The sequence below is a fragment of the Scyliorhinus canicula genome, chromosome 11 (assembly GCF_902713615.1).
Source record: "Scyliorhinus canicula chromosome 11, sScyCan1.1, whole genome shotgun sequence".
In the NCBI taxonomy this organism is placed as follows: Eukaryota; Metazoa; Chordata; class Chondrichthyes; order Carcharhiniformes; family Scyliorhinidae; genus Scyliorhinus; species Scyliorhinus canicula.
In genome coordinates this window covers 103,065,944-103,090,268 of record NC_052156.1, presented here as the reverse complement: position 1 = coordinate 103,090,268, position 24,325 = coordinate 103,065,944, and the positions used below count along the sequence as shown (strand labels likewise).

The window sequence follows — 24,325 nt, the reverse complement described above, 5'->3', positions numbered from 1 at the left end:
GGGGGGGGGAAAGGGGGGGTTAACCCCCCAAACCAATGTCCATGAACAAAGGAAAGAGTCTCAAATGTTCCGCTTGGCCCAGCAAACCGTTGAGCAGCAGTCCAGGCACATTCGGCGTTCCTTCCCACAGAAATCCTCGGGCCCTAACTCGCGTCCTTGGGGCCTCCTTTCGGGACCAGCCCCAGGTCCCTCACAAAATCCATCGCTTCTTCGGGCTCGGAGAAGTAGTGGTGTTGACCCTGGTGCGTGACCCATAGCCGAGCTGGGAACAGCAGACCAAACTTCACGTGCTTCTTGAACAGCACCTCCTTGACATTCTTAAAGGCTGCTCGCCGCCGAGCCACCTCCTGGCTTAGGTCCTGATAAATGCGGAGAACACTGTTGTTCCACGTGCTGCCCCCGGCGCTCTTGTCCACCGCAGCACCCGCTCCTTGTCCACGAACCTGTGGAACCTAATCACCATCGGGCGGGGGGGGGGGTCCGCCCGGCCGCCCCTGCCTTGCCTGCACTCTGTGTGCCCCCTCCAACTCCGGCGGTCGCGGAAAGGGGGGGGGGGGCTATTTTTGCGGGCAAAACAAACACCCCGGGCAACGGCCCGATCCGCAAGGTCCTCAAGGTCCTCAAGGTCGTCCCGCCTTCCCTGTTTGCAAACCTTACCCCCGATTGCAAACCTGTCGCCACCAGGAGCAGACGGTGCAGTGCCCAGGACCGGACCTTCATTAGGTCAGAAGTCCAACGGTTACTAAAGGAAGGCATTATCAAGGCCAGCAACAGCCCCTGGAGAGCTCAGGTTGTGGTTGTAAAGACCGGTGAGAAACATAGGATGGTCATAGACTACAGTCAGACCATCAACAGGTATACGCAGCTCGCCGCGTACCCTCTCCCCCGCATATCTGAAATGGTCAACCAGATAGCGCAATACAAGGTTTTCTCCACAGTAAACCTTAAATCAGCCTACCACCAGCTCCCCATTCGCCCGGAAGACCGCAAGTACACTGCATTCGAAGCAGATGGGCGGCTCTACCACTTTCTAAGGGTTCCCTTCGGTGTCACAAATGGAGTCTCGGTCTTCCAACGGGAGATGGACCGAATGGTTGACCGGTACGGTCTGCGGGCCACGTTCCTGTACCTCGACAATGTCACCATCTGCGGCCACGACCAGCAGGACCACAACACCAACCTCCGCAAATTCCTCCATACCGCAAAAATCCTTAACCTAACCTATAACAAGGACAAATGCGTGTTTAGCACCGATCGCCTAGCCATCCGCGGCTACGTAGTGCATGATGGAGTCAGAGGCCCAAATTCCGAACGCATGCGCTCCCCCAAGGAGTTTCCCCTCCCCCACTGCCTTATTACGCCCAGTGGGTCCCCAATTATGCGGACAAGGCCCGCCCACTAATCAAGTCCACGGTTTTTCCCCTATCGGCAGAGGCCCGCCAGGTTTTCAGTCGCATAAAAGCAGACATCGCCAGGGCGACAATGCATGCAATCGATGAGTCCCTCCCCTTCCAGGTCGAGAGCGACGCATCAGACATAGCTCTGGCTGCCACCCTCAATCAGGCGGGCAGACCTGTGGCCTTCTTTTCACGCACCCTCCACGCCTCAGAAATCTGCCATTCCTCTGTCAAGAATGAGGCCCAAGCCATCGTCGAAGCTGTGTGGCATTGGAGGCATTACCTCGCCGGCAGGAGATTCACTCTCCTCACTGACCAACGGTCAGTAGCCTTCATGTTTGACAATGCACAGCGGGGCAAAATTAAGAATGATAAGATCTTATGGTGGAGGATCGAGCTCTCCACCTATAATTACGAGATCTTGTATCGTCCCGGGAAGCTCAACGAGCCTCCTGATGCCCTGTCCCGCAGCACTTGTGCCAATGTACAAGTAGATCGGCTCCGGACCCTCCACGACAAACTCTGCCACCCGGGAGTCACTCGGTTCTTCCACTTTGTTAAAACCTGCAATCTGCCCTACTCCATTGAGGAGGTCAGGGCCGTAACCAGAAACTGCCAAATGTGCGCAGAGTGCAAGCCGCACTTCTACAGACCAGAGAAAGCACACCTGGTGAAGGCTTCCCGCCCCTTTGAACGCCTCAGCGTGGATTTCAAAGGGCCCCTTCCCTCCACCGACCGCAGCACGTATTTCTTAAACATGATTGATGAGTACTCCCGGTTCCCTTTCGCCATTCCCTGTCTAGACATGACGGCTGCCACCGTCATTAAAGCCCTCCAAAGCATCTTTACCCTGTTCGGTTTCCTCGCCTACATACACAGCGATAGGGGGTCTTTCTTCATGAATGACGAGCTGCGTCAATTCCTGCTCAGCAAGGGCATTGCCTCCAGCAGGACAACCAGTTACAAACCCCCAGGGAAACGGGCAGGTAGAGAGGGAGAATGGGGCGGTCTGGAAGGCCGTCCTACTGGCCCAACGGTCCAAGAATCTCCCAGTGTCCCGATGGCAGGAGGTTCTCCCCGATGCACTTCACTCCATCCGATCACTACTCTGCACTACTACCAATGAAACACCTCATGAATGTCTCTTTGCCTTCCCTAGGAAGTCCTCCTCGGGGACCTCGCTCCCAACATGGCTGGCAGCCCCCGGACCCGTCCTACTCCGCAAACACGTACGGGCCCACAAGTCGGACCCACTGGTCGAAAGGGTACATTTCCACGATGCTAACCCTCAGTACCCCTATATGGCACACCCCGACGGCCAGCAAGACACGGTCTCCCTCCGGGATCTGGCCCCCGCTGGATCCACCCCCCCTCCCCCCCCCCGCAACCCCAACCATTTTTCCACCGGCATACACCACCGCAGCCCCTTTCCCAGGGGGATCCGTCCTACCACTGGCCCCATCCGGATGCGATGAAGCTGAAGACGACACGCTCCCAGAGCCACGGACGCCCGAGCCGACGCCAGCATCACCGCCGGGACTGCGACGATAGCAGAGGACGACCAGGGCCCCCGACCGGCTGATAGTTTCATTGTACAATGAACTTGTAAATAATTGTCTGTAAATATGTGTATTGCATGTAAAGGCACCAAAGGGTACCGCTATAACCTCTACCACTGTAAAAGCAAGGCCACCACCCCCGCCGGACTCTTTTTTAAACAGGGGGTGAATGTGGTAGGCTATATTAGGGGTATCGCGGTACCTAGGTGGGATGTTCCTTATACTGTAGTATGACTGGTAGAACCTGCCTGCTGGTTCCGCCCAGCAGGCAGAGCATAAGAGCCTGTGTTTCACCCACAGCAGTCATTCTGTACAGGAGCTGCTGGGGTAACTATTTGTTCATTAAAGCCTTCAATTGGACTACAATCTCGCTTCAGTAGTGATTGATCGTGCATCAATCCCCTAAGCTTCGGACATGTCCAGAACATGTGGACATGGTCCTCCCGCACATTTTGCACACCTTTCTTCCACCCCAAAGAATCTGTTCATCCGGGCCACTGTCATGTGAGCCCGATGAACGACCTCGAATTGTATCAGGCTGAGCCTGGCACATGTTGCGGACGTATTGACTCTACTCAACGCATCCGCCCATAGACCATCCTCTATCTCTCCCCCCAGCTCCTCCTCCCACTTACGCTTCAGCTCCTCGGTCTGCATCTCCTCTGACCCCATAAGTTCCTTATAAATGTCAGAGACGCTCCCCTCCCCTACCCACCCTCTGGAAACTACCCTGTCCTGAATTCCCCTTAGCGGTAGGAGCGGGAAGGTTGACACCTGTTTATGTAAGAAGTCCCACACCTGCAGAACATAGAACAGTACAGCACAGAACAGGCCCTTCGGCCCTCTATGTTGTGCTGAGCCTTGTCCGAAACCAAGATCAAGCTATCCCACTCCCTGTCATTCTGGGGTGCTCCATGTGCCTATCCAATAACCGCTTGAAAGTTCCTAAAGTGTCCGACTCCACTATCACAGCAGGCAGTCCATTCCACACCCTAACCACTCTCTGAGTGAAGAACCTACCTCGTACATCCCTCCTATATCTCCCACCCTGAACCCTATAGTTATGACTCCTTGTAACAGCTACATCCACCCGAGGAAATAGTCTCTGAATGTCCACTCTATCTATCCCCCTCATCATCTTATAAACCTCTATTAAGTCGCCTCTCAGCCTCCTCCGCTCCAAAGAGAAAAGCCCTAGCTCCATTAACCTTTCCTCATAAGACCTATACTCCAAATTAGGCAGCATCCTGGTAAAATACCTAAATTTGTTTCCCCTCACCAACCCGAACTTCTCCTCCAGTGCCCTCATACTCGGAAAGCTCCCTCTATAAACATGTCCCCCATCCTCTCAATCCCTGCTCTCCGCCATATCCGGAACTCCCCATTCATACCCTCCCCCATCCGGTGATTATTACAGATTGGGGACCAGACCGATGCTCCCTTTGCTCCCACATGTCTCCTGCATTGCCCCCAGACTCTCAGGGCCGCCACCACCATGGGGCTGGTGGAGTACCGAGCCAGCGGGAGCGGCAGAGGCGCAGTTACATACACCCCCAGACTGGTGCCCTTGCATGAAGCCGCCTCCATACGCTCCCATACTGACCCCTCCCCCACCACTCACTTCCTGATCATGGCTATATTCGCCGCCCTGTAATAGTTACTAAAATTTGGCAGCGCCAGCCCGCCCTCTCCCCGACTCTGCTCAAGCATTACCTTCCTTATTCGTAGGGTCTTGCCCGCCCAAACGAAGCCAGTGATCACTTTGTTGACCCGTTTAAAAAAGGACCGCGGAATGAAGATGGGGAGACACTGAAATACAAACAGGAATCTCGGGAGGACCGTCATCTTCACCGTCTACACCCTCCCAGCCAGTGGAAATGGAAGCGCGTCCCATCTCCGAAAACTGTCCTTCATTTGGTCCACTAGTCGGGCCAGATTTAATTTATGCAGCGGTCCCTTTCCCGCGCCACTTGAATGCCTAGGTACCTAAAGCTGACCCCTGCTAATCTAAACGGCAGCTCCCCCAATTGCCTGAAATTGCCTGAGGGCATGAAAAATCTTTGGCGGGTAGGATCAAGGAAAACCCCAAGGCCTTTTACACATACGTGAGAAATATGAGAATGACTAGAGTGAGAGTAGGTCCGATTAAGGACAGTAGCGGGAGATTGTGTATTGAGTCTGAAGAGATAGGAGAGGTCTTGAACAAGTATTTTTCTTCAGTATTTACAAATGAGAGGGGCCATATTGTTGGAGAGGACAGCGTGAAGCAGTCTGATAAGCTTGAGGAGATACTTGTCAGGAAGGAAGATGTGTTGCGCGTTTTGAAAAACTTGAGGATAGACAAGTCCCCCGGGCCTGACGGGATATATCCAAGGATTCTATGGGAAGCAAGAAATGAAATTGCAGAGCCGTTGGCAATGATCTTTTCGTCCTCGCTGTCAACAGGGGTGGTACCAGAGGATTGGAGAGTGGCGAATGTCGTGCCCCTGTTCAAAAAAGTGAATAGGGATAACCCTGGGAATTACAGGCCAGTTAGTCTTACTTCGGTGGTAGGCAAAGTAATGGAAAGGGTACTGAGGGATAGGATTTCTGAGCATCTGGAAAGGCATTGCTTGATTAGGGATAGTCAGCACGGATTTGTGAGGGGTAGGTCTTGCCTTACAAGTCTTATTGAATTCTTTGAGGAGGTGACCAAGCATGTGGATGAAGGTAAAGCAGTGGATGTAGTGTACATGGATTTTAGTAAGGCATTTGATAAGGTTCCCCATGGTAGGCTTATGCAGAAAGTAAGGAGGCATGGGATAGTGGGAAATTTGGCCAGTTGGATAACAAACTGGCTAACCGATAGAAGACAGAGAGTTGTGGTGGATGGCAAATATTCAGCCTGGAGCCCAGTTATCAGTGGCGTACCGCAGGGATCAGTTCTGGGTCCTCTGCTGTTTGTGATTTTCATTAACGACTTGGATGAGGGAGTTGAAGGGTGGGTCAGTAAATTTGCAGATGATACGAAGATTGGTGGAGTTGTGGATAGTGAGGAGGGCTGTTGTCGGCTTCAAAGAGACATAGATAGAATGCAGAGCTGGGCTGAGAAGTGGCAGATGGAGTTTAACCCTGACAAGTGTGAGGTTGTCCATTTTGGAAGGACAAATCTGAATGCGGAATACAGGGTTAATGGTAGGGTTCTTGGCAATGTGGAGGAGCAGAGAGATCTTGGGGTCTATGTTCATTGTTCTTTGAAAGTTGCCACTCAAGTGGATAGAGCTGTGAAGAAGGCCTATGGTGTGCTAGCGTTCATTAGCAGAGGGATTGAATTTAAGAGCCGTGAGGTGATGATGCAGCTGTACAAAACCTTGGTCAGGCCACATTTGGAGTACTGTGTGCAGTTCTGGTCACCTCATTTTAGGAAGGATGTGGAAGCTTTGGAAAAGGTGCAAAGGAGATTTACCAGGATGTTGCCTGGAATGGAGAGTAGGTCATACGAGGAAAGATTGAGGGTGCTAGGCCTTTTCTCATTAGAACGGAGAAGGATGAGGGGCGACTTGATAGAGGTTTATAAGATGATCAGGGGAATAGATAGAGTAGACAGTCAGAGACTTTTTCCCCGGGTGGAACACACCATTACAAGGGGACATAAATTTAAGATAAATGGTGGAAGATATAGAGGGGATGTCAGAGGTAGGTTCTTTACCCAGAGAGTAGTGGGGGCATGGAATGCACTGCCTGTGGTAGTAGTTGAGTCGGAAAATTTATGGACCTTCAAGCGGCTATTGGATAGGTACTTGGATTAGGGTAGAATAAGGGAGTGTAGGTTAACTTCTTAAGGGCAGCACGGTAGCATTGTGGATAGCACAATTGCTTCACAGCTCCAGGGTCCCAAGTTCGATTTCGACTTGGGTCACTGTCTGTGTGGAGTCTGCACATCCTCCCCGTGACTGCGTGGGTTTCCTCCGGGTACTCCGGTTTCCTCCCACAGTCCAAAGATGTGCAGGTTGGGTGGATTGGCCATGACAAATTGTCCAAAATTCTATGATTAACCTAGGACAAAAGTTCGGCGCAACATCGTGGGCCGAAGGGCCTGTTCTGTGCTGTATTTCTCTATCTATCTATCTCTCCTGTCCCCTCGCCTGGACCGCAAACATCTCACTTTTCCCCATATTTAGCTTATACCCCGAAAACCGGCCAAATTCCTCTAGAATCCTCATGATTTCTTCCAACCCCTCTATTGCGTGTGATACATACAGAAGCAGGCCGTCTGCATAGAGCGAGACTCTGTGCTCCACCCCCACCCCCAACCCCCCTCCAACCACTTGAGGCCTTCAGAGCAATTGCTATAGCTAGTGCGAACAACAGTGGGGAGAGGGGGCATCCCTATCTCGTCCCCCGGTGCAGTCTAAAATAGTCCGATGTTGTCCTATTCGTCCGTACACGTGCCACAGAACGTAGAACATTACAGCGCAGTACAGGCCGTTCGGCCCTTGATGTTGCGCCGACCTGTGAAACCACTCTAAAGCCCATCTACACTATTCCCTTAACATCCATATGTCTATCCAATGACCATTTGAATGTCCTTATTGTTGGCAAGTCCACTACTGTTGCAGGCAGGGCATTCCATGCCCTTACTACTCTCTGAGTAAAGAACCTACCTCTGACATCTGTCCTGTATCTATCTCCCCTCAATTTAAAGCTATGTCCCCTCGTGCAAGACATCACCATTTTAGGAAAAAGGCTCTCACTGTCCACCCTATCTAATCCTCTGATCATCTTGTATGCCTCTTCTCTCTAACGAAAACAGCCTCAAGTCCCTCAGCCTTCCCTCATAAGATCTTCCCTCCATGTCAGGCAACATTCTGGTAAATCTCCTCTGCACCCGTTCCAAAGCTTCCACATCCTTCCTATAATGCGGCGACCAGAATTGCACGCAATACTCCAAATGCGGCCGCACCAGAGTTTTGTACAGCTGCAACATGACCTCATGGCTTCGAGACGCAATCCCTCTACCAATAAAAGCTAACACACCGTATGCCTTCTTAACAACCCTCTCAACCTGGGTGGCAACTTTCAGGGATCTATGTACATGGACACTGAGATCTCTCTGCTCATCCACACTACCAAGAATCTTACCATTAGCCCAGTACTCTGTCTTCCTGTTACGCCTTCCAAAATGAATCACCTCACACTTTTCTACAGGAGTCTGACACAGCAACCTGACCCAGTCAATAAAGCCCCACCCAAATCTGAACCGTCCCAGTACCTCCCGCAAGATAATCCCATTCTACCTGATCAAAAGCATTTTCTGCACCCATTGCAATCACTACCTCCACCTCCCTAACTTCCAGGGGCATCATGATCATGTTTAACAATCTTCTTACATTGGCCACCAACTGCCTACCCTTAACAAACCCCGTCTGGTCCTCCCCAATAACGTCTGGAACACAATCCTCAATACTGGAGGACAAAATTTTGGCCAGAAGTTTGATGTCCACATTCAACAGGGATATCGGCCTATAGGACCCACACCGCTCCGGGTTCTTGTCCCGCTTCAGAATCAGCGAAATTGTGGCCTGTGACATCGTCGGGGGCAACACCCCTCTTTCCCTTGCCTCATTGAACATCCTCATCAACACCAGCCCCAATATCCCAGAGAACATTTTATAAAACTCCACTGGGTACCCGTCCAGCCCCGAGGCTTTACCCGATTGTATGGCCTTCAGATCCTCCACTATCTCTTCCAACGCGATCGGAGCCCCTAGCCCTTCTACCAGCTCCCCATTCAGCTTTGGGAAATTCAACCCCTCCAAGAAGTGCCTCATCCCCTCCGGCCCCGTAGTGGGTTCTGACCTGTACAGCCTCCTGTAGACATCCCTAAACGCCTTATTCACCCCTGCTGAATCTCCAACCAGGTTCCCATCTCCGTCATTTACTTCCCCTATCTCCCTGGCTGCCTCCCTCTTTCTAAGCTGCTGTGCCAGCATTCTGCTGGCCTTCTCTCCATACTCATAGATCGCCCCCATCGCCTTTCTCAGCTGATCCACCACCCTCCCTGTGGTTAACAAGCCGAACTCCGCCTGTAGCCTCCGCCATTCCCTTAAAAGCCCTGCCTCTGGTGTCTCCGCATGCCTCCTATCGATCTGTAGTCTCTCCTTTACCAGTTGGTCTGTCTCTGCCCTGTCCACCTTCTCCCTATGGGCCCGTATCAAAATCAGCTCCCCTCTGACCACCGCCTTCAGTGCTTCCCAGACCATCGCTGCTGAAATTTCCCCCATGTCATTGACCTGCAGCTAGTTCTGAATACATTTCCTCAGCCGCTTGCACACCCCTTCGTCAGCCAAAAGTCCCACTTCTAACCTCCAGTGTGGGCGCTGGTTACTGTCCTTACTAAACTGCAGGTGAAGCCCCCCCATCTGCTCTATGAACCCTTTTAGTTCCTTTGCCATTGTTGGCAACCTGCCCGTTTTCGAGCTTGACCGGTCCAAGCCAGGGTCAATAACGGTGTTGAAGTCCCCTCCCATGACCAACCTGTGCGAGTCCAGGTCCGGTATCTTCCTAGCATCCTCTTTATAAACTCCACATCATCCCAATTTGGCGCATACACATTTACTAATACCCCACCGGTTTCCCACTGACCACAATGTACCGACCTCCCACCTCCGAGACTACTCTACCCGCTTCAAACACCACCCGCTTATTGATCAGGATCATGACCCCTCTAGTCTTTGAGTTTAGTCCCGAGTGAAAGACCTGACTGGCCCAGCCTTTCCTCAATCTAATCTGGTCAGTTAGAACATAGAACATAGAACGATACAGCGCAGTACAGGCCCTTCGGCCCACAATGTTGCACCGACATGGGAAGTCAAAAACTAAAGGCCATCTAACCTACACTATGCCATTATCATCCATATGCTTATCCAATAAACTTTTAAATGCCCTCAATGTTGGCGAGTTCACTACTGTTGCAGGTAGGGCATTCCATGGCCTCACCACTCTTTGCGTAAAAAACCTACCTCTGACGTCTGTCCTATATCTATTACCCCTCAATTTAAGGCTATGTCCCCTCGTGCTAGCCACCTCCATCCGCGGGAGAAGGCTCTCACCGTCCACCCTATCTAACCCTCTGATCATTTTGTATGCCTCTATTAAGTCACCTCTTAACCTTCTTCTCTCTAACGAAAACAACCTCAAGTCCATCAGCCTTTCCTCATAAGATTTTCCCTCCAGACCAGGCAACGTCCTGGTAAATCTCCTCTGCACCCATTCCAAAGCTTCCACGTCCTTCCTATAATGAGGCGACCAGAACTGTACGCAATACTCCAAATGCGGCCGTACCAGAGTTTTGTATAGCTGCAACATGACCTCATGGCTCCGGAACTCAATCCCTCTACCAATAAAGGCCAACACACCATAGGCCTTCTTCACAACCCTATCAACCTGGGTGGCAACTTTCAGGGATCTATGTACATGGACACCGAGATCCCTCTGCTCATCCACACTGCCAAGAATTTTACCATTAGCCAAATATTCCGCATTCCTGTTTTTCTTTCCAAAGTGAATCACCTCACACTTCTCTACATTAAACTCCATTTGTTACCTCTCAGCCCAGCTCTGCAGCTTATCTATGTCCCTCTGTAACCTGCAACATCCTTCCACACTGTCTACAACTCCACCGACTTTAGTGTCGTCTGCAAATTTACTCACCCAACCTTCTGTGCCCTCCTCTAAGGTGCGTCTCCTGCAACATTACAACTTCCACCTTCAGTCCCCTAAGGTGCACAAACACACTGATGGAACCATCAATTCACTAGACACGTGCTTTAAGATATGAACAGTGGTTTTAATCTACTTACAACGGAGCCAGCCTGTTCCGCGTTGAACTCTCGATGAACTGAACAACTGGCTCTGAGCATTGGTATTTATACAGCATCCATGGGGAGGAGTCGTGGGCGGAGCCAAGGGTGGAGCCCTGTACAAACTCCTCAGCATTCCCAGCGCTACTCCCCCTAGTGGTCGGGCAACGCAACTGCGCTTACAAATGCATGGTCTCATGTATATACAATAGTGTGAATTACGGAGTTACATTTACCACATTCACCCCCTACAGAAAATCAAGTCCGGCGGGTGTGGTGGTTCATAAATTGAGTCTGTCCGGTGGTCGGACTGTCCGCTGTGATCTGCGAAGCACCGGGGTTGCAGCCTCTTGTGGTGGCTGGACGGGTGTTGTGGGTTGGGGTACGATGGCGGACTCCAGGGAAGATCTCGTCCGAGCTCCATACCCGTCAGGTTCGACTGGGGACTGAGGGCGTTGGGGATTAGCCGGTGCGGGCACACGGAACAGGTGGAGAGAGCTAGTGGCCTCAGTGGCCTCAGGAGCGCGAGGGGGCGGCTGGGTTGCGTGGAACCGATGTAGCGAGCTAGAGGGCTCGGGAGCCCGAGGGGGCGGCAGGATGGGGTGTAGGGTGAGGGGTGCATCTGTAGTGATAGAGGGGATGCTGGACCCGGCAGGTGCAAGGTCCCGGAGGGATATGGTGTCCTGTTGGCCGTCGGAGAACTCGACAAAGGCGTACTGGGGGTTGGAGTGAAGCAGGCGCACCTTCTCAACAAGGGGGTCGGTTTTGTGCGCCCTGATGTGCTTCCTGAGGAGTACATGGCCCGGTGTCTTCAGCCATGCCGGGAATGAGACCCCCGTGGTAGTGCCCCTGGAAAAAATGAAGAGCCTCTCGTGAGGGGTCTGATTGGCCGCTGTGCGTAAGAGGGACCTAATAGCGTGGAGCGCGTCTAGGAGGACTTCCTGCCAATGGGAGACTTGGAGATTCCTGGACCGGAGGGTCAGTAGGACAGTCTTCCAGACCGTCGCATTCTCCCTCTTCAACTGCCCCTGGGGTTGTAACTGGTAGTCCTGCTCGAAGCAATGCCCATGTCGAGCAAGTACTGACGCAGCTCGTCGCTCATGAAGGACAAACCCCGGTCGCTGTGCACGTAGCTGGGGAAACCAAACAGGGTGAAGATACTATGCAGGGCCCTAATGACTGTGTGGGAGGTCATGTCGGGGCAGGAATAGCAAATGGGAAGCGGGAGAACTCATCTATGATGTTTAATAAGTAAACTTTCCTGTTAATTGAGGGGAGTGGCCCTTTGAAATTGATCGCGAGGCGTTCAAAGGGCCTAGAAGCCTTGACCAGGTGGACCCTGTCTGGTCTAAAAAAGTGCAGTTTGCACTCCGCACAAATCGGGCAGTCCCTGGTGACGGCTTTTACCTCTTCAGTGGAGAAAGGCAGATTACGGGCTTTGATGTAGTGGGCGAGCCGGGTGACCCCCGGGTTGCAGAGGTCATTGTGGATGATTTTCAGGCGGTCGATCTGCGCGCTGGCGCACGTCCCGCGGGATAGGGCACCGTTGAGTTTCCCCAGTCGACACTTAATATCGTAGCTATAGGTGGAGAATTCGATCCTCCACCGCAGGATTTTATCGTTTTTAAACTTGCCCCTTTGCGAGTTGTCAAACATGAAGGCAACCGATCTTTGGTCGGTGATGAGGGTGAACCTCCTACCTGCGAGGTAGTGCCTCCAGTGACGAATAGCCTCCACAATGGCTTGTGCTTCTTTTTCGACTGCCGAGTGTCGGAGTTCCGAAGCGGAGAGGGTACGGGAGAAGAATGCGACTGGTCTCCGTGCCTGATTTAAAGTGGCAGCAAGAGCTACCTCTGAGGCGTCGCTCTCTACCTGAAAGGGGGTGGATTCATCCACCGCCCGCATGGCCGCTTTGGCGATGTCCTCCTTGATGCAGTTGAAGGCCTGGCGCGCCTCAGCTGACAGAGGAAATAGTGTGGCCTTAAAGAGTAGGCGGGCTTTGTCCGCATATTGAGGGACCCACTGGGCGTAATACGAAAAGAATCCCAAGCGGGCAGCACGGTGGCCTAGTGGTTAGCACAACCGCCTCACGGCGCTGAGGTCCCAAGTTCGATCCCGGCTCTGGGTCACTGTCCGTGTGGAGTTTGCACATTCTCCCCGTGTCTGCGTGGGTTTCGCCCCCACAACCCAAAAATGTGCAGAGTAGGTGGATTGGCCACGCTAAATTGCCCCCTTAATTGGACAAAATAATTGGATAATCTAAATTTATAAAAAAAAAGAATCCCAAGCGCCGTTTGAGGGCCTTGGGACAATGAGGGAGAGGGAGTTCTAAGACGGGTTGGGACCCAGGACTCCGTTTTCCACGACATAGCCGAGGATGGCTAGTCTGGTCATGCGGAAAACGCATTTCTCCTTGTTATAGGTGAGGTTTATTTTCTGAGCTGTCTGGAGAAAACGGTAGAGGTTGGCGTCGTGGTCCTGCTGGTCATAGCCGCAGATGGTAACGTTATCCAAGTACGGGAACGTGGCCCGCAACCCGTACTGGTTCACCATTCGGTCCATTGTTCGTTGGAACACTAAAACCCCATCAGTGATGCCGAAGGGAACCCAGAGGAAATGGAAGAGGCGGCCATCGGCCTCGAATGCCGTGTAGTGGCGTTCCTCCGAGCGGATTGGGAGCTGGTGGTATGCAGACTTCAGATCCACCGTGGAAAAAATCCGATATTGGGCGATCTGGTTAACCATGTCTGCAATTCTGGGGAGGGGGTACGCGTCGAGGAGCGTAAACCTATTAATGGTCTGACTATCGTCTACGACCATGCAGAATTTTTCCCCGGTCTTAACGACCACCACCTGAGCTCTCCAGGGGCTGTTGCTGGCCTCTATGATCCCCTCACTGAGGAGCCTTCGGACCTCCGACCGGATGAACACCCTATCCTGCAGGCTGTACCGCCTGCTGCGAGTGGCTACGGATTTACAGTCCGGGGTGAGGTTGGCAAAGAGAGGAGGGGGGGAGATTCGCAACGTGGCTAGGCTGCAGATAGTGAGTGGGGGTAGGGGTCTGCCGAAATTGAGGGTGAGACTCTTGAGATTACACTGGAAATCAAGGCCTAATAAGAGTGGGGTGCAGAGTTCGGGCAGGACATAGAGCTGGAATTTGGCATAGCTAGCGCCTTGGATTGTGAGCGTCGCGGCGGTGCGCCCTTGGATCTGGACAGAGTGGGAGCCCGAAGCAAGGGAGATGGTTTGCCGCGCGGGGAAAACGGGGAGCGAACAGCGTCTTACCAGATCTGGGAGTATGAAGCTCTCAGTGCTCCCAGAGTCGAAAAGGCACGGCGTGCTGTACCCGTTAATTTGGACCGTCGCGATCGAGTTTCGCAGACGCTTCGAGCGCGATTGGTCCAGAGTGACTGCGCTGAGTTGCAGGTCGTCAGCGGCTCGATCAGCTGTGCTGGAGTGGCCCCGTGATGACTGCCCTCTGAGTTCGTAGTCGTCAAGGGGAGTTTCAGAGTTTGAAGGGGATGGATCCCAAGATGGCCGCCCCCATGAGTCGCACATGGCCGGCCGCATGGCGGAGGATTGCCAAGATGGCCGCCCCCATGAGTCGCACATGTCGGGTGGGGGCGGAGTCGGCATACAGGGTGCAGCATTTTGGGGCCTGCGGGCCTGTGAATTCAGGGAACGAGTGCTTTGAGCCGTGGGAGGGTTAGAGGCTGGGGCTTTCTTCGCCAGACACACTCTGGCATAGTATCCTTTTCGCCCGCAGCTGCTGCAGGTCAGGTTGCAGGCCGGGCAGTGCTGCCTCAAAAGTGGCAGGCTGGGGCAGCATTGTGGCTGGGCGGCTGCATGGCGCAGGCCAGGGGGAGTCACTGGTCGGGAGCCCATGACGGGGTCGCGGGGTCCACGGGGAACGAGGTGAGGCTGCGAAAGGAGACCTCCATAGTGGTAGCAAGTTCAACAGTCGCTTCAAGATTTAGGGCCCCCTTTTCCAGCAGTCGTTGGCGCACGTAATTTGACCTAAGGCCCGCAACAAAGGCATCGCGTACAGCAAGTTCTCTATGTTCTGCCGCGGTAACCGCCTGGTAATTACAGTCACCAGATAAAGTTTTAAGCTCTCTCAGGAATTCTGCGAGCTATTCCGTAGGCCGCTGGCGGCGAGTAGTAAACACATGTCGCGCGTAGACCTCATTTACAGGCCTTACATACATTTTGTCGAGTAGCGCTAGGGCTTCAGTATACGAACCGGCGCAGTTTAGTTGAGCAGAGTTTCCGTGGCTCACCCTCGCGTGCAGTAGGCTCAGTTTCTGCTCCTCTGTTGTTTCGGCTGTGCTTGCTTCCGCCAGGTAGGCTTTAAAACACCGTAGCCAATGAGAAAAAAATTATTTTGCCTCTGCATCCTGCGGGTCGAGTTCCAGTCGCTCAGGCTTGAGTGCTGATTCCCTGATTGATCCTGACTGTTTCTTAAGTAGATTAAATTGATGGAACCATCAATTCACTAGACACATGCTTTAAGATATGAACAGTGGTTTTAATCTACTTACAACGGAGCCAGCCTGTTCCGCGTTGAACTCTCGATGAACTGAACGACTGGCTCTGAGCATTGGTATTTATACAGCAGTCCAGGGAGAGGAGTCGTGGGCGGAGCCAAGAGTGGAGCCCTGTACAAACTCCTAAGCATTCCCAGCGCTACTCCCCCTAATGGTCGGGCAACGCAACTGCGCTTACAAATGCATGGTCTCATGTATATACAATACAGTGTGAATTACGGAGTTACATCAACCACACACATATGCCCTCTTGACCGGCCCATTTAACCATCAAACATTCCAGGTGATCAGCCTAGTTGGGGGGTTCAGTGCCCCCCCCCCCCCCCCCCCCCCACCCCCTCCACCTTAGCCGATCGGCCATGAGAGAAAGCAGAGTTAACATTTTGAATCCTTTTAGTTCTTCGTCAGAACAAAAGAACTTGAAATGTTGACTCTTTCTCTCTCCTTACAGATACTGCCAGAGACCTGCTAGGTTTTTACAGAATTCTCTGTTCTTTCTTCAGGTTCCAACATCCACACCATTTTGCTTATTATATAGATGCATAACTTTGCACAACCATGTGAAACAGACAATGGTGAGTTGGCAGCACAGGTTACATCTCTCATCAGATGTGATCAGCCAAGATCTTGTTGAGTGACAGGGCAGTATCAATGGGCCAAATGGACGAACCCTGCTCCTATTTCTTAATGCCATTACTTCCATTGACTTCAAAGAGGAGATTAGTGAAACAGGTCATCACCCATAATCGACCATCACACAAAGTCACAATCCAGCCCACAAAAGCACCCTACAGCAATGTAGAGACAACATAGTTTAAACACAATTGTGTCTGGGGTTTACCTGCTAATAACATACCAGTTTCACTTCTGTAATACTCCATCCATTTATTGGTGATGGTCTTTATCCTCTTGTGCAACTGCTGCAGCGACTGAATGGTGATTTCCTTATAAATCTGCGAAGATTCGACAGAAACCTCTGATTTCACAACACTGGAATGCTTCCTAGGAATCTATGAAGACAGAAAGTAGAATGAGTTTTTATTCCTCTACATCCCCCTCTTTCCCCCTTCCTCAATTTGCAGTCTCCACTGAACCACGTAGAGGGACAATGGCAGCAAGAACATGGGATCACCACCACCCACAAGTCCTGCCTCCCCGCACCACACAGCACCCTGACTTGGAAATATGTCACCATTCCTTCACTGTTACTGGGTAAAAATCCTGGTGTTGGTTCAGCAAGGTTCCCTAGATTGGTCCCTGGAATGAGGGGGCTGTCCGATGATGAGAGGCTGAAGAGTGAGAGGTGACCTCATTGCAACACACATGTTTCTGGGGTTCTCGACAGGATGGATGCTGGGAGACTGTTTCCAATGGTTGGGAGTTGAAAACATGGGGAGACAGACTTCGGATAAGGACTGCGAAGAGGAGAAATTACTTCAAAGTGTTGTGAACCTTTGGAATTCTCTACCCCAGAGGGAAGTGGATGCTCCATTGATGAGTGCATTTAAGACTGGGGTCGACTTCCCTGGTGCCTCAGGGAATTAAGGGAAATAGGAGTGGCCGGGAAAATGGAGTTGAAGCCCAAGATCAGCCACGTTCGTACTGAATGGAGGAGCAGACTCGATAGGACGAATGGACTACTCCTCGTCCAATTTCTTATAGAACATAGAACAGTACAGCACAGAACAGGCCCTTCATGTTGTGCCGAGCAATGATCACCCTACTCAAACCCACGTATCCACCCTATACCCATAACCCAACAACCCCCCCCCTTAACCTTACTTTTTTTTTTAGGACACTACGGGCAATTTAGCATGGCCAATCCACCTAACCTGCACATCTTTGGACTGTGGGAGGAAACCGGAGAACCCGGAGAAAACCCACGCACACAGGGGGAGGACGTGCAAACTCCGCACAGACAGTGACCCAGCCGGGAATCGAACCTGGGACCCTGGAGCTGTGAAGCATTTATGCTAACCACCATGCTACCGTGCTGCCCCAAATGGTCTTATGCTTTTTAAGTCCAATTACTTGTTAGGTTGGAGGGATTGACTTGGGGGTTGGGGTGGCGGGGCGGAATCAGGATCCAAGTATTCCCATTTCCATCATTAATATCAATGGCGGGGCGGCACGGTGGCACAGTGGTTAGCATTGCTGCCTACGGCGCTGAGGACCCGGGTTCGAATCCCGGCCCTGGGTCATTGTCTGTGAGGAGTTTGCACATTCTCCCCGTGTCTGCGTGGGCTTCACCCCCACAACCCAAAGATGTGCAGGTTAGGTGGATTGGCCACGTTAAATTGCCCCTTAATTGGAAAAAATGAATTGGATATTCTAAATTTTAGAAAAAAAAAATTAATATCAATGGCAAAATCTATAGGAGATGCATAGCCTCAATAGTCGACCACTGTTGTTCATGAGCTGTCTATGATAAAGCAAAGGACTTGCATTTATATAGCGCCTATCACAAAATGTCCTTACAGCCGGATGAAGTACTTTTAAAGGGTTGTCACCATTGTAGTGTTGGCTGTGTGGTGGGAAATCTGCACATGGTAAGATTTCACAAACAAACAACAATAAGCTAAAAGAGCAGATGGCCTGTTTTTTTTTAGTTGAAGGCCAGGACACCCGGGGATAACTGCCCTGTTCTTCTCTGAAAGTGCTGTGGAATCTTCTATATCCACCTGAGAGGGCACATCCCATCCAAATGACGGCACCTTCCATAGGGTCGCCCTGGAAGTGTTAGCTTGAATTATGTGCTCTAGCCTTCGGGTGGGACCTCAAGCCAGAACCTCCCAATTCTGCATCAAGAGGATTAGCAGCTGAACCAAGACTGACATGAGTACAAGAAGACTACCCTCACAGCCACTCAAGGCAAACAAGTCACTTGTTGCATTACTCTTTTGCCAGATGTTTCACAGCACCTCACATTTCTTCCAAAATGTCTGTCTGAGCGCCAGACTCCAACGTGGAATTAGATCATATTTGCTCATCCCACAACAATATGTTTAAAGGGTTCAAGCTGGATGTGGTTAAGGCTAGGTTGAAAGAGTGAAATTCTCAGCTGATCAGCGAGGCTCATCATTATTGAAGTGGCATGGACAGATCGAGAAAATGATGAAAAAGGCAAATGGAATGCTGGCCTTTATATCAAGAGAACTAAGACAGTAAGAGTCGCACTTCAGTTGTACCAAGCCCTGGTTAAACCACACGTGGAGTTACTAGGAGCAGTTCCATGTGCCACCCTTTAGAAAGGATAGAGGGAGTGGAGTGAAGGTTTACAAAAATAATAGCTGGACTCCAGGGTTTAAGGTACAAGGAGAGATTGCACAAACTAGGGTTGTAGGCCCTGGATTTAGAAAGTTAGTAAGTGATTAAATTAAAGTTATCATCACGCTAACGGGAACTGATAAGATAGCAAGAGAAATTATTTCCACTGGTAGGGAAAATTAGGGTTAAGACCAAGCTGAGGAACTAATTGGTGGCATAATGGTAATGTCAAGGAACTTGTAATCTAGAGACCCAGGTTAACACTCTGACACAAGGGTCAAAATCTCACCACAGCAGCTAGTGGAATTTAAATTCAATGAATAAATCTGGAAGATGAAGCTAGTCTCAATAATGGTGACCACAACCATGGCACAGTTGTTGCAAAACCCACTGGGTTCACTAATGCCCCTTTAGGGAAGGAAATCTGCCTTCCTTATCTGGTCTGGCCTACATGTGACTCCAGACCCACAGCAATGTGGCTGTGTCTTAACTGCCCTCTGAAATGGCTCAGTAAACTACACATTTCAAGGGTAATTACGGATGGGCAACAAACATTGGTCTTGCCAGCGACGCCCACATCCCAATAAAGCTTAAAAACAATTAGGGTTAAAATTTAGATCCAGACCTTTCAGTTGTGAAATTAAGAAACACTTCTACACAAAAAAGGTGGTGGAAGTTTAGAACTCTCTCCTCTCTCAGGTGACAATGAATGTTGGGTTAATTTTAAATCTGGTTACCCAAAGGCATTAAGGAATCTGGGGAAAGGGCAGGAAGTTGGGGTTAGTTGCACATTCTCCCAGTGTCTGCGTGGGTCTCACCCCCACAACCCAAAAATATGCGCAGGCTAGGTAAATTTGCCACACTAAATTGGCCTTAATTGGAACATTTTTAAAAATGGAATATGGGGTTAGGTCACAAATCAGCGATTGTTTCATTTATCGGCAGAACAGGTTCAAAGGGTTAAATGGTCTCAACATTTTGGCTATATGCTCTTGCCTCCCATAGTTTTGGAGCGTCAGGGTCTGCAAAACATTGGCCCCACATCGGACCAGTGCTCAAAAATGGCTTCATCAATGGAAATGCTGAATGATTGTGGGAGTAAAATCATTTTTTAGAGATGGCAAAATACGGGTGGCACATGGCGCAGTGGTTAGCAGTGCTGCCTAATGACGCCAAGAACCCGTGTTCGATCCCGAGTCACTGTCCGTGTGGAGTTGGGACATTCTCCCTGTGTCTGTGTGGGTCACACCCCACAACCTAAAGATGTGCAGGGTAGGTGGATTAGTCTGCTAAACTTCCCCGTAATTGGAAAAAAATTAAAACCCCAAACTCCTTGAAGTTAATGGAAAAGACAAATTGGGTATCGTGAGAAACGGGGAGCTATGAGAGATGGGGAGCAATGAAAAAGGGGGAACAATGAAAAAGGGGGAGCAGTGAGCTAGGAGAGCAGTGAGAATGGGGATGGTGAGAAAGGGCAAACAGTGAGAAAGGGCAAACAGTGAGAAAGGGAAAACAGTGAGAAAGGGGGAACAGTGAGAAAGGGGAGCAGTGAGAAAGGGGGCAGTGAGAAAGAGGAAACAGTGAGAAAGGGGAGCAGTGAGAAAGGGGAGCAGTGAGAAAGGGGGGCAGTGAGAAAGGGGAGCAGTGAGAAAGGGGGAGCAGTGAGAAAGGGGAGCAGTGAGAAAGGGGCAACAGTGAGAAAGGGGAGCAGTGTGAAAGGGGAGCAGTGAGAAAGAGGAAACAGTGAGAAAGAGGAAACAGTGAGAAAGGAGAGCAGTGAGAAAGGGGAAACAGTGAGAAAGGGGAGCAGTGAGAAAGGGGAGCAGTGAGAAAGGGGAGCAGTGCGAAAGGGGAGCAATGAGAAAGGGGGGCAGTGAGAAAGGGGAAACAGTGAGAAAGGGGAGCAGTGAGAAAGGGGAGCAGTGAGAAAGGGGAGCATTGAGAAAGGGGAACATTGAGAAAGGGGAACAATGAAAAAGGGGAGCAGTGAGAAAGGGGGAGCAGTGAGAAAGGGGGGCAGTGAGAAAGGGAGGCAGTGAGAAAGGGGAGCAGTGAGAAAGGGGAGCAGTGAGAAAGGGGAGCAGTGAGAAAGGGGAGCAGTGAGAAAGGGCAGCAGTGAGAAAGGGGGCAGTGAGAAAGGGGAGCAGTGAGAAAGGGGAGCAGTGAGAAAGAGGAAACAATGAAAAAGGGGAGCAGTGAGAAAGGGGGAGCAGTGAGAAAGGGGGGCAGTGAGAAAGGGAGGCAGTGAGAAAGGGGAGCAGTGAGAAAGGGGAGCAGTGAGAAAGGGGAGCAGTGAGAAAGGGCAGCAGTGAGAAAGGGGGCAGTGAGAAAGGGGAGCAGTGAGAAAGGGGAGCAGTGAGAAAGAGGAAACATTGAGAAAGGGGAGCAGAGAGAAAGGGCAGCAGTGAGAAAGGGGGCAGTGAGAAAGGGGGGCAGTGAGAAAGGGGAGCAGTGAGAAAGGGGAGCAGTGAGAAAGGGGAGCAGTGAGAAAGGGGGGCAGTGAGAAAGGGGAACAGTGAGAAAGGGGAGCAGTGAGAAAGGGGATCAGTGAGAAAGGGGAGCAGTGAAAAAGGGGAACATTGAGAAAGGGGAACAGTGAAAAGGGGACAGTGAGAAAGGGGGAGCAGAGAGAAAGGGGGGCATTGAGAAAGGGAGGCAGTGAGAAAGGGGGGCAGTGAGAAAGGGGAGCAGTAAGAAAGAGGAAACAGCGAGAAAGGGGGAGCAGTGAGAAAGAGGGGCATTGAGAAAGGGAGGCAGTGAGAAAGGGGGGCAGTGAGAAAGGGGAGCAGTACGAAAGAGGAAACAGCGAGAAAGGGGGAGCAGTGAGAAAGAGGGGCAGTGAGAAAGGGGAGCAGTGAGAAAGGGCAGCAGTGAGAAAGGGGGGCAGTGAGAAAGGGGAGCAGTGAGAAGTGGAGCAGTGAGAAAGAGGAAACAGCGAGGAAGGGGAGCAGTGAGAAAGGGGAGCAGTGAGAAAGGGGGCAGTGAGAAAGGGGAGCAGTGAGAACGGGGGAGCAGTGAGAAAGATGGGCAGTGAGAAAGGGGAGCAGTGAGAAAGGGAAGCAGTGAGAAAGGGGGGCAGTGAGAAAGGGGGGTAGTGAGAAAGGGGAGCAGTGAGAAAGAGGTGCAGTGAGAAAGGGGAGCAGTGAGAAAGGGGAGCAGTGGGAAAGGGACAGTGAGAAAGGGGAGCAGTTAGAAAGGGGGCAGTGAGAAAGGGGGAACAGTGAGAAAGGGGGGCAGTGAGAAAGGGGATCAGTTAGAAAGGGGGAACAGAGAGAAAGAGGGAACAGTGAGAAAGGGGAAACAGTGAGAAAGGGGAGCAGTGAGAAAGGGGAGCAGTGAGAAAGGGGGGCAGTGAGAAAGGGGGAACAGTGAGAAAGGGGGGCAGTGAGAAAGGGGAGCAGTGAGAAAGAGGAAACCGTGAGAAAGAGGAAACTGTGAGAAAGGGGAGCAGTGAGAAAGGGGAGCAGTGAGAAAGGGGGGCAGGGAGAAAGGGGAGCTGTGAGAAAGGGGGCAGTGAGAAAGGGGAGCAGAGAGAATGGGGAGCAGTGAGAAGTGGAGCAGTGGGAAAGGGGGCAGTGAGAAAGGGGAGCAGTGAGAAAGGGGGAACAGTGAGAAGGGGGCAGTGAGAAAGAGGAAACAGTGAGAAAGGGGAGCAGTGAGAAAGAGGAAAGAGTGAGAAAGGGGAGCAGTGAAAAAGGGGGTAGTGAGAAAGGGGAGCAGTGAGAAAGGGGAGCAGTGACAAATGGGGGCAGTGAGAAAGAGGAAACAGTGAGAAAGGGGAGCAGTGAGAAAGAGGAAACAGTGAGAAAGGGGAGCAGTGAGAAATGGGGAGCAGTGAGAAATGGGGAGCAGTGAGAAAGGGGAGCAGTGAGAAAGAGGAAACAGTGAGAAAGGGGAGCAGTGAGAAAGAGGAAACAGTGAGAAAGGGGAGCAGTGAGAAATGGGGAGCAGTGAGAAATGGGGAGCAGTGAGAAAGGGGAGCAGTGAGAAAGAGGAAACAGTGAGAAAGGGGAGCAGTGAGAAATGGGGAGCAGTGAGAAAGGGGAGCAGTGAGAAAGGGGAGCAGTGAGAAACGGGAGCAGTGAGAAAGGGGAGCAGTGAGAAAGGGGAGCAGTGAGAAAGGGGAGCAGTGAGAAAGAGGAAACAGTGAGAAAGGGGAGCAGTGGGAAAGGGGGGCAGGGAGAAATGGGAGCAGTGAGAAAGGGGGAGCAGTGAGAAAGGGGAGCAGTGAGAAAGGGGAACAGTGAGAAAGAGGAAACAGTGAGAAAGGGGAGCAGTGAGAAAGGGGAGCAGTGAGAAAGAGGAAACAGTAAGAAAGAGGAAACAGTGAGAAAGAGGAAACAGTAAGAAAGGAGAGCAGTGAGAAAGGGGAAACAGTGAGAAAGGGGAGCAGTGAGAAAGGGGAGCAGTGAGAAAGAGGAACATTGAGAAAGGGGAACAGTGAAAAAAGGGAGCAGTGAGAAAAGGGGCAGTGAGAAAGGGGAACAGTGAGAAAGGGGAGCAGTGAGAAAGGGGAAACATTGAGAAAGGGGAGCAGTGAGAAAGGGGAGCAGTGAGAAAGGGGATCAGTGAGAAAGGGGAGCAGTGAGAAAGGGGAACATTGAGAAAGGGGAACAGTGAAAAAGGGGAGCAGTGAGAAAGGGGGAGCAGTGAGAAAGGGGGAGCAGTGAGAAAGGGGGCAGTGAGAAGGGGAGGAGTGAGAAAGGGGGGCAGTGAGAAAGGGGAACAGTGAGAAAGGAGAGCAGTGAGAAAGGGGAAACATTGAGAAAGGGGAACAGTGAAAAAGGGGAGCAGTGAGAAAGGGGAGCAGTGAGAAAGGGGAGCAGTGAGAAAGAGGAAACAGTGAGAAAGAGGAAACAGTGAGAAAGGGGAGCAGTGAGAAAGGGGAGCAGTGAGAAAGGGGAGCAGTGAGAAAGGGGAAACAGTGAGAAAGGGGAGCAGTGAGAAAGAGGAGCAGTGAGAAAGAGGAAACAGTGAGAAAGGGGATACAGTGAGAAAGGGGAGCAGTGAGAAAGAGGAGCAGTGAGAAAGGGGAGCAGTGAGAAAGGGGGGCAGTGAGAAAGGGGAGCAGTGAGAAAGGGGAAACAGTGAGAAAGAGGAAACAGTGAGAAAGAGGAATCTGTGAGAAAGAGGAAACAGTGAGAAAGGGGAGCAGTGAGAAAGGGGAGCAGTGAGAAAGGGGAGGAGTGAGAAAGAGGAAACAGTGAGAAAGAGGAAACAGTGAGAAAGTGGAGCAGTGAGAAAGGGGACAGGAAGTTGAGTTGAGACCACAACCAGATCAGTCCAGATCTTGAATGGAGGAGCAAGCTCGAAGGGCCGAGTGGCCAACTCCTCCACTTAAGTCCTATGTTCCTATGTCAAGTGTGTGTTTACTCTCCACTGTACATTGCGCACACATGGAGCATTGTGTCATCTCCTTTCCTCCTCCAGTGTTAGGTTATTACTTACTGATCCTGGTTTGCTCAACTTTTTGAGCCCTTCTCTACTCTTTATCTTTGATCCTCTCACTTTCACGAAAAGCTTGGCTGACGACGATGTAAATGCCATTTGAGTCTGTAGCTCACCCTAAAATATTGCATTAATATGGAATTTATTGGGCCTAAAATATTGAAAAGCACTCCTCATTTACATCTCAGTATGGATATAACTTAATCTATTGTTATATTTTAACATTGGCATAAAGCAAGAAAATACTGAAGTAATTCCCAGCAGTA

At 51.2% G+C, this 24,325-nt stretch overlaps 1 protein-coding gene across 6 annotated transcripts in view; it reads right to left on the bottom strand.

Moving 5' to 3' along the window:
- Positions 1-24,325, bottom strand: part of LOC119973234 (uncharacterized protein C3orf20-like) — a 260,613-nt gene that overhangs the window by 92,327 nt on the left and 143,961 nt on the right. For 3 of the 6 annotated variants that reach the window (XM_038810916.1, XM_038810918.1, XM_038810921.1), the window contains 2 exons: positions 24,060-24,176; positions 16,186-16,354 (listed from right to left, as the gene is read on the bottom strand). In XM_038810916.1, the coding sequence (XP_038666844.1) occupies positions 16,186-16,354; positions 24,060-24,176 (286 nt within the window). The remainder of the gene's footprint in view (positions 1-16,185; positions 16,355-24,059; positions 24,177-24,325) is intronic. The other 3 variants (XM_038810917.1, XM_038810919.1, XM_038810920.1) reach the window with 3 other exon arrangements.